This window comes from Piliocolobus tephrosceles, chromosome 10, assembly GCF_002776525.5.
Source record: "Piliocolobus tephrosceles isolate RC106 chromosome 10, ASM277652v3, whole genome shotgun sequence".
In the NCBI taxonomy this organism is placed as follows: domain Eukaryota; kingdom Metazoa; phylum Chordata; class Mammalia; order Primates; family Cercopithecidae; genus Piliocolobus; species Piliocolobus tephrosceles.
Genome location: NC_045443.1, coordinates 130,147,341 through 130,157,090, shown reverse-complemented (window position 1 = coordinate 130,157,090; position 9,750 = coordinate 130,147,341). Strand labels below are relative to the sequence as shown.

Sequence of the window (9,750 nt, the reverse complement as noted above, 5' to 3'; positions counted from 1 at the left end):
GCATCGGACAGAGCCAGGAACTGGGGTTTCCATGGGGAGAGGTGGCGCTGGGGGAGGGGGCTGGGCAGAGCCGGGGGCTGGCGTTTTTATGGGGGGCTGGGCAGAGCTGGGGTAGCAGCAGGGCTGGGAAGCTGGGACCTGCTGTGCTTCACTTCCTGGGTGATGGCACCCGACAGCGTGGGGCCGCCCAGGTGCCCAGCATCCCAAGGCGCCTGCAGGAGGTACACACAGCTGTAGGGGGTCAGCCTGGGTAAGCCCGGCCCCCCAACGCCACACAGAACACACGACCACAGTTTCATCCAAATCAAGGCTGTATTTATCATCACTGATTGATATGGGAACAGAATATTCCAAACAAATGGGGTCCACCGTGGAAACGTGGCTGAAACACATAACTGAGCAAAGCAAGTGGCTCAACGGCTGACCCTGAAGGCTGGGAAGCCTGGCAGGGACACAGCCCAGACGTAGGGGAACACAAAAGGCCTCAAGGGGGGCAGGGCATGGGGGGCTCATGTGGGTGAGGGCAAAACCCAAACCGAGAGGAGGCCAGGCCAAGGGCCCAGGAGGCGATGCCCACACTAAGGTGACACTGATGCCTCAGGCGAAAGAAAACACACAACGGTGATTTTTTTTTTTTTTTTTTGTACTCAGCCTTTAGACTCTTGCACTTCTAAACCTCCACCGATCTGGTCTACAGATTCCGAGAACAATGCACCATCCACACAAACGTCCACAGAATCGCCCTTGCGGCTGGAGCTGGCCAGTCCTGAAGCCCACAGGAGCCGCCCAGGAGTGCTGTTCTGCTGGCCCAGGGGCCCTGATGGGGGTACCCAACTCCTCCATGGACCCAGGGGCTGGGAGGTCGCTGGCGGAACCTTCCTCCCCCCACCAGCGGCGGGAGCGCTTGCATAGTTGAAGGAAAGTTGCTGCCATTAAACTTCTGAGAATGTTTACAACCGGCAGCGCCTGGGTTTTTGTGACCATGTTAGACAAACAACCAGAGGGGTTTCTGGAAACCGATTTATAAAGTCTATCTAGATTAAGAATTTAATAACGTCATATATTTATATCAACAGACTATTTACACGTTTCGTTTGCTTTTTAAAAAACAAACCAAAAAAGAAATTCTCTTACACTTCTGCATAATAAGGCAAAAAACAAAGTTTTGTACATTATTATTATTTTAATATAGATCTGTAACTTCGGTTCCAAGTACCAAGGGGGGGGGCCAGGGCTGGCCTGAGTGGGGGCCTCACAGTGCGCTGGACAAAGTGACCGGTTTTTCTCCATAAATAAGACAATGAAACCCTGGGGATCTGGAGAAGGATCTGAGGCCATTAAACTGCAAATCCCAACCGAAAACGAAGAAGCAAAAGTTTCTTTTTTGGTTCTTTTAAACGTCTAAATAGCATAAAATTAAGAAAAATACAAATCCATTACAAACACTTCTCATTTGTGGGGGGAAAAGGTACAAACGCGATTTTTTTTTCCCAACAGCCGAATCCCAAACTCGGAAAACAAAAGATCACCCTCAGAAAAGCCGACACCCAAGTCCCCGCCTCCGCGGGCTGCGGGTGGAGAGGCGGCGCCGCCCCAGGATCGGCGGGAGCTGTGCTTGAGTTCTAGGAACTGACGGAGAAACGGACCGCGGTGCGCTCGGAGAGGCGTCTGCGGCCCCGGGGCTACCGCGCCTCCACCTCCGGGGGGTTTCGGGAAGGGGAGTAGTCGCGCGCCTCGCCCGGCCCGAGGCCCCCCAGCGGCGTAGTCCGGCTCCGCGGCGGCCCGGGGGGCGTGGGAGGCCCGGCCGCGGTCACCAGTGGGGGCGGTGCGCCGAGGGCGGCGGCGGCGGCGGGCGGGGTCCGCGCCAGGAGCCCGTTGTGCAGCGCGCCGGGCGCCAGGCGAGGGAAGTGCAGGGCGCCCAGCGAGGGCAGCAGCGCGCCGTCCAGGGCGGGGGCGGCGGGCGGCAGGTGCGGGGCCCGCGCGCGCTCCAGCTCCCCCTGCAGAGCCCCGAGCGCCTGCAGGGGGGGCTCACGGTCGCGGTAGGGGCGCTCCGGGGGCTCCAGGAGGGCGGCGGGGCCCGGGGCGGGGGCGGCAGCGGGGAAGGCGCGGCGGGGCAGCTCCAGGCCGCGGAAAGGCTCCCACGCGAAGCCCGGCGCGCCCAGGCGCTCGCGGCCCAGGCCCAGCTGCAGGGGCGCGGGGTGCAGGGCGCCCCCCGGGGGTTCGGAAGCCTCGTCCTCCCCGCGCTCCTCCTTGACCTTCACGTTTCCCGGAGCCGCCTTGCTGTGGGGCGGGGACGCGTGCGCGGGCATCTTGGCGGCCTCCTCCGTGGCTGGGGAGCGGCTCTCCTTGACCCGAGGTTCGGACTCGCGCTCCGCAGGGGCCCCAGGCCGGCCCAGCTCGCTCTGGCCCCGGAGCAGGAGTCCGCTGACGACGGGGTGGCCGGCGGGGGTGGCGGGCGAGGCCCGGCTCAGCAGGCGCGTCTTCTCCAGGAGGTCCCTGGAGGCGGCAGGGCGGACCCGTCACTCCCGAGACCTCCGTCCCGCCGAGCGGCGCAGCCCAGGCTGCTCCCATGGCCTGGCGGGGCCTCCAGCTCCTGGGTGGCCGGTGACCCCTCAGCACCCACGGCTCCCGCACCCCCACAGGCTCCCAAAACCTACGCGTCCTCTCTCCGCTGGGCGGCCTGGAAACCTCGGCCGAGAGACGAAGCAGGATGAGCCGCCAGCAGCGACTTCAGCTCCCCACGGGCCCTCCCTGTTAGGACCGGGACTCCTCCCTCAAACTCTGTGGGTCAGGCCGACCTGCAGGTCTCCCTGATGGCAGGTGTGGGTGCCTGCGGTGGGGGTGGGTCTTCCCCCTCCTCACCCTTCCCAGCCCCAGGGCCCGGCCTTCACTCCCCATCGCAGGGAGGAGTCGCCGGGGAGCAGAACTTTGGTCCCCATACCCCGGGGCTCAGCACAGAGCTGGACAGAGCATGAGTGGGCAGCAGTGCCGGGAGGAGGGGGAGAGGACACCGGGAGGAGGAGGGGGGGAGGGGGGGAGAGAACGGGGGCTGGGGGGGTAGGGAACAAGAGACCACTCACCGTTCCTGCTCCTCCTTGCCATTGTCCGGCTCTCGGTCATGGTTGGTCAGGGCTGACACCCGCTCCACCTCCACGGACTTGGGCCACGGGGGTGGGGCGGGGAAGGAGGGTGGTGCCCGGTGCAGTCGGTTCCAGGCCTCGTGGGGGCTGGGCAGGCCGTGCACGGAGGAGCCCTCCTTGGGGGCAAAGATGCTGCCGCCAGGAGCTGGGGGGAGGCCACGGAGCGTGAGGTTGGGTCTGTCCCTCCCCAGCCACACCCCAGGAGAACCCGGGAGGGGTTTTAGGAGGGTCCCAGGCTGACATTGAGAAGGGGGTGCCCCCAGGGGGCCCAGCCCAGAGAGGAGGGAGGTCAGCCAGGCATCAGGGTTCCTGCAGAGGACACAGGCATGGGGGAGGGGCGCGGGCATCGGGGGAGGGGGCACAAGCTGGTCACTCACCCAGTGCGTGGCTGCCCAGGCCCCCAAAGGCGTGGCTGCTCAGGCTCCCCAGGCCCCCAAAGGTGCTCGGTCTGCTGAAAGGGTCTGTGGGGGCAACCGCAAGCCCCAGAGGTCTGTGAGGTGTGGGCTGCGGCTCCCACCTGGCCCAGTGGGGCTGCTGCAGAGGCTTCCGGCCTGGTGGGTGCTGCCTGCATGACCCAAGGGGCTCCCTGGGGCTTGGGGCCACCTTCTCGCCCACCTATTTCCCCCACCCCAAGGCTGCTGAGGAACCAGCCAGGCTGCGTGGGCTAAATTCAGAGGCACCCACCTGTCAGGGGGCCAGCGGGCAGGAAGCTGCCGGGATGGGCTGAGGCTCCAAATGGGCTGGAGGCAGGATGGGCGGCACCTGGGGGGGGCAGCCAGGTTTGACAGAGGCCAGGAGAGAGCACCAGGGCCTCCCATCTGCAGCTCTGTTCACAGGGGGGACCCCAGTTTCCTCTGTGAACCTTCACCTCCCATTCTCTCGCATGCCCTGAGGGGTGAAGTGTGTCCAGTCAGAGTAAGAGGTGGAATTTACCCCACAATTCGGAGGAGGTGTGACTTGAGGCTGCAGTGGCAGCCATCCTGGGAACCCGGGGGGGGGGGAGCAGGGAGGGAGGTGCTGAGTGCAGTACAGCCCTCAGAGCAAAGGGGCCACAACTTGGGCAGAGACAAAGTCCAAGTAGCATGTGCCTTGGTCGGACCACTCCTGAAGCCCTTATCCCAGAGCTTTCACCTGGGAGCTGATAAATGGTCCTCACTTCTTAATGTGGTGGTGCTGGGCCTCAGGCCCGGATGGACATGGTGCTGTCTTGGAGGCTGCACGTCGCAGCCCCTCGTGGCATTCCTGGGCACAGGCCTAGCCCACAGCGCCATGTCAACATCAGCCCTGGCCCCCCAACAACCTGGGAGAGCAACCATGTGGGGCCCTGGCCCTGCAAGCGGCTGCTGCAGGGGACTCAGTGCTGTTGGGCCAGGGGCTGTCCTGCACATGGGTCCAGAGGGCAGGTTTCTGGTAAAGACCAGCAGGGCGTCATCTTTAGGTTACTCTGGCTCCCTCCCAGCCCTAATCCTGGGGACCCCAAAGACGGGGTGCTCACGCCTCCCATGTAGGACGCGGCGGGTTGTGTTCAGAGCTTCTGGTCTCCACTGAGCTCTGGCATGAAAGCTGATGCCACTCCTCTAAACTAGAGAGGAAGACAGCCTGCCCCATGCCATGAAAACACAGCTTGTCAAAGTGTGTGCAGCAAGAGGGGGAAGGAAACACACTGCCTCAAATGCCTACACTGTGAGACGCTGAGGACTTAATATTCTCAACCTCCAGATCAAGCAAGAAGGGGCCAGAAAAGTGAGCCACACACAGGAAAACACACAGAGAAGGCAACAAGGTCAAAGCTGCTCCTTTAAAAATACTGGTGAAGGCCGGGCGCAGTGGCTCAAGCCTGTAATCCCAGCACTTTGGGAGGCCGAGACGGGCGGATCACAAGGTCAGGAGATCGAGACCATCCTGGCTAACCCGGTAAAACCCCGTCTCTACTAAAAAATACAAAAAACTAGCCGGGCGAGGTGGCGGGCGCCTATAGTCCCAGCTACTCGGGAGGCTGAGGCAGGAGAATGGCGTGAACCGGAAAGGCGGAGCTTGCAGTGAGCTGAGATCTGGCCACTGCACTCCAGTTTGGGCGACAGAGCGAGACTCCATCTCAAAAAAAAAAAAAAAATACTGGTGAAATTGGTCAGGCGCAGTGGGTCACGCCTGTAATCCCAGCACTTTGGGAGGCTGAGACAGGAGGATCACTTGAGGTCAGGAGTTTGAGACGAGCCTGGCCAACATGGTGAAACCCCGTCTCTACTAAAAATACAAAAATGAGCCAGGTGTAGTGTCGCTTGCCTGTAATCCCAGCTACTTGGGAGGCTGAGGCAGGAGGAGAATCACTTGAACCCGGGAGGTAGAGGTTGCAGTGAGCCAAGATCATACCACTGTACTCCAGCCTGGCGACAGAGCAAGAATTCATCTCAAAATAAATAAACAAATAAATAAACAGAAATAAAATAAAATACTGGTGAAATGGACGAACTTCTGGTGAGATTAATGAAGGACAAGATTAATGAAGACAAGATGGCACAGCCAAGCAATATTAAGAATTACCAGGGCCTGCGGAGTTCAGGCGTGACGGATGGACAGCTATGGAGCCTGCCCCAAATCAACTTACTAGAAACACTCGAGTTACTGAAACCAATTCAAGAAGAAACAGCTTGAGGAATACCATACCCTACGGGGAAAAACAATCAGTACCTGGAACCTGCAGTGTGAGCCTGCCAAGCCTTGAAGGAAGTGATGACTGGACCTCACAAGAGCTCTTCCAGACAACAGAAAAAAGGAAAGCTCCGTAACCCGCTGAAGAAGGCAAACAGCCCTCATGACAAAACCTGACAGACGCAGTACAGGAAGGGAAACTACAGGCCAGGCTTACTCGGGGAAACTCATCTGAAACAAAGCACTGGAAAAGTGGCTCCAGAAATGTATCAACCGTTTATACAAGGAGGCAAAACCATCCACTCGTAGATACAGATACGACTTTCAACACAGAAAAGGTGAAGGAATTGACAGACAGATGTCTTTGCATTCGTAAGAATTTAGCAAGATTGCTAGTTACAAAATCAAGAGATGGCACACGAATCTTCAAAACAGATATGCACTTGTTTTCTAGCAACAGCTAAAGAAATGTAACTTACAAATTCCAATCATAGTATTAGTAAAATATAAAGCATCTATGACTAATTCTACTAAGACCTAAATGAATGAGATACTCTATGATCAGGGACAGGAAAACGATACCAGAGACGACATATGAATTCCTCTTAGGTTGACGTACACCTTTAACCCAATTCCAGTGAAAGCCGGAACCTAACAGGCAGATTGAAAGTTTATATGGAAGAGAAAAAAAGAGCAACAAGAATCATCCTGCCCCTGCCAGCCAGATATCAAGACCTGCCAAGGAGATGGAGGAGGAGGCAGCCCTGGCCCCAAGGACAGAGGGGCCCAGTCTTGCAGGACAAATAGCAGAGCATTGAGGGACAGCCACCAGGTGTCCAGAGGAGGGAAGGGGAGGCAGGGAAGGAGCAGGGTCAGTGGGGTGGGCAGTGTGGAGGGCCCAGAACTGGGCGCCACACTGAGCAGGTGTCCTGGGGGCTTGAGCCAGGCTGCGGACAGCCAGAAACTGCAGCCTGGACTTCTGCTTTCTGAGAAACCCAGACTACTGGGAAGCTCCATGTCCCAGAGGCCACCATGCTTGTGAAACCAGCCTCAGGTGGCCGCTGGGGACACTCATCACCCTTGTGTGAACAGGGCTCTGCCCTCGCATGTCCACATGCAACGTGGCATCAAATGGTCACGAACGCAGAAGAGACTGAGCATGGTGAAGAGAGAGTGAGGGGGGCTGCAGCAGGGATTGGGAGCTCTGAGGAAGGGACAGGCCTCAAGGACCTGGTGGCTGGGGAAGGTTCCAACAGCAGGATAAGTGGGCAACGCAGAGCCCATGTGTGTGCCTGTGCGTGTACGTGTACTTGTGTGCATGCGTGTGCCTGTGCATGTATGCAGAGCCCAGGTGTGTGCCTGTGCGTGTACGTGTACTTGTGTGCGTACGTGTGCCTGTGTACGCAAAGCACATGTGTGTGCCTGTGTGTGTACGTGTGCCTGTGCACGTACATGTGCCTGTGCGCGTACGTGTGTGCCTGTGCCTGCCTGTGTATGTGTGTACGTGTACGCCTGTGCATGTGCCTGTGTGCCTGTACCTGTGTGTGCTTGTGCATGTACGTGTGTGCCTGTGCGTGTACGTGTACTTGTGTGCGTACGTGTGCCTGTGTGTATACATGTGTGCCTGTGTGCGTACGTGTGCATGTGCATGTACGTGTGCATGTATGTGTGTGCCTGTGCGTGTACGTGTGCCTGTGTGTGTACGTTCCTGTGTACGTGTGCGTGTACGTGCCTGTGCGTGTGCATGTAGCTGACCCTTGAACAATATGGGTTTGAACTGTGCGGGTCCACTTAGACACGGATTTTCTTCCACCCCTGCCACCTGAGACAGCAAGACCAGTCCCTCCTCCTCCTCAGCCACACTTAGCGTGAGGACAACGATGAAGACCTTTAGGATAATCCACTTCCACGCAGTGAATAGCAAATATCTTTACTCTTCCCTATGACTTTTTTTTTTTTTTTTGTGACAGGGTCTTGCTCTGTTGCCCAGGCTGGAGAGCAGTGGCGCAATCATGGCTCACCGCAACCTTGACCTCCTGGGCTCAAGTAACCCTCCCGCCTCAGCCTCCTGAGTAGCTGGGACCACAGGCACCCACCATGCCTGGCCATGATCTGTCTTATAAGGTTTTCTTTTCTCTAGTGGATGTTACTGTAAGAATACAGCCCATCATACATGTAACACACAAAACAGGCGTTCAGCAAGTGTTCATGCCATCGTAAGAATTCCTGTCAACCGTAGGCTGAGTTAAGTTTTGGGGGAGTCAAAGTTATACCTGGATTTTCAACTGTGTGGTGGGGAGTGACCCAGCCTCTCTGTGGTTCAAGGGTCAGCTGTATGTGGATGTGCATGCTTCACGTGTGTGCACATGCATGGATGCGTGTGTGGAACTGTGTATGTGTAGAAAGGCGTGTACCGCACAGGCTGAGACACCATCTTTGTTAAGGTCTGTACACACGGCGGGCCCTCAGCCGGCCTCTGGGCGCCCAGACTGTGTCCATCCCACACTACGGTTGAGCTTCAAGCCCACTTTCCTCCTGGGGGCCTGGACTTGTGCCAGGCAGTGGTGCCCACGGACCAGCACCCCAGAGCCTGGGTGCCTCTGCATGCCTGGAGGACACTGGCGTGTGGTCACGTTGCACTGCCGGGGGAGGGGGTGATTCGGGAGCGGGTGACTCGGGGGGGGGGTGACCCGGGGGAGGGGGTGGCTTGGGGGAGGGGGTGACCTGGGGGAGCAGGTGACTCCAAAGGGCAGGGAGGTCCTCGCTGCTCCCGGCAGACCCCAACCTGGGCCGTGCCACTGAGAACAGTACAGGCCAAGTCCTGGGACCCTCCCTAGGAAACCACCGCAGCTGGGCTGGTCCTGGGACCCCCAGAGCAGCCGTGCACATCAGGAAGGGGCACTGGGGTGTGGGCCCAGCCCGGCCTCAGGAGCAGCTTCCTGCTGTTCAGCTAGAGGCCAAACTCCTCCTGGGACGGCGGGGGCTGGAGACAGAAGGGGGTAGCCCCGCGAGGGCCTGGGACGCGGGGGCTGGGGGCAGGAAGGGGGAGCCTCGCGAGGGCCTGGGTCCCTGTCAGTCCTTTGCCTCTGGTGGGGCCAGAACAGGGAGCCCCAGAGAGGAGGAGTGGCCAGGACCAGCCGCCTCAGAGCTGCGTGCGTGGGCTGGAGGTCCCCAGGACACACTGGGCAGGACTTGGTGGGGAGGAGAGGTGAGGTGAGGGAGTTGCCAGGCTTTGACCTGAGTAAGTGGTGAGCATCAAAAAGCAAAAACTGGTGCTGAGGTCCAGAGAACGTTCTCACTCCTGGCACGGGAAGGCAGGCTCGGCCGGGCAGGAGCAGGTTTCTGTGTCCCCCACCCGGCCCCCGATTCCATCTCTCACCTGTGCTGGGGAAGAGGGGCCGGGCCAGGTCCTGTGGGTAGTGGAAGCCAGCAAACACGCCCGGGGCGGGGGGTCTGCCGAACAGGTCCAGCTTGGCACCCACCTCCAGCTTGTGGGGGTCCAGCTGCATCTCCTGGGAGGACAGAGCGTGTGAGGGCTGCCTGCCCGGCGACCAGCCCCGACCACAGGAAGCCCAGGCCTGGGGGTCGCAGGGACTGGGTGTGAGTCAGCCCAGAAAGGAGAGCAGGTGGGCTAAATTCCAAGGATGTTTTTCTCCAACTCAGAACGACGGAAATGTTACCGTCAGCAGCAAAAAGGCGAACGGGAGGGCTCACGTCCTCTCAACTATGTATGTACTTAGCACATCTCAGCTGGCATGTTATGTGGTCATGGAAAATAACTTACTTTTTCTGTTTTTAGATTCTTTTAAAAGTTAAGGCCGGGCGCGGTGGCTCACGCCTATAATCCCAGCACTTTGGGAGGCTGAGGTGGGCGGATCACGAGGTCAGGAGATCGAGACCATCCTGGCTAACACGGTGAAACTCCGTCTCTACTAAAAATACAAAAAACTAGCTGGGCGAG

At 58.9% G+C, this 9,750-nt stretch overlaps 1 protein-coding gene across 1 annotated transcript in view; it reads right to left on the bottom strand.

Moving 5' to 3' along the window:
- Positions 1-293: 293 nt before the first annotated feature.
- FBRSL1 (fibrosin like 1) overlaps positions 294-9,750 on the bottom strand; it is a 107,175-nt gene continuing 97,718 nt past the window's right edge. The window contains exons 15-19 of the mRNA XM_026449525.1: positions 9,169-9,301; positions 3,825-3,902; positions 3,518-3,601; positions 3,081-3,285; positions 294-2,496 (exon numbers count right to left, since the gene is read on the bottom strand). Of these exons, the coding sequence (XP_026305310.1) occupies positions 1,683-2,496; positions 3,081-3,285; positions 3,518-3,601; positions 3,825-3,902; positions 9,169-9,301 (1,314 nt within the window). The 3' untranslated portion in view covers positions 294-1,682. The remainder of the gene's footprint in view (positions 2,497-3,080; positions 3,286-3,517; positions 3,602-3,824; positions 3,903-9,168; positions 9,302-9,750) is intronic.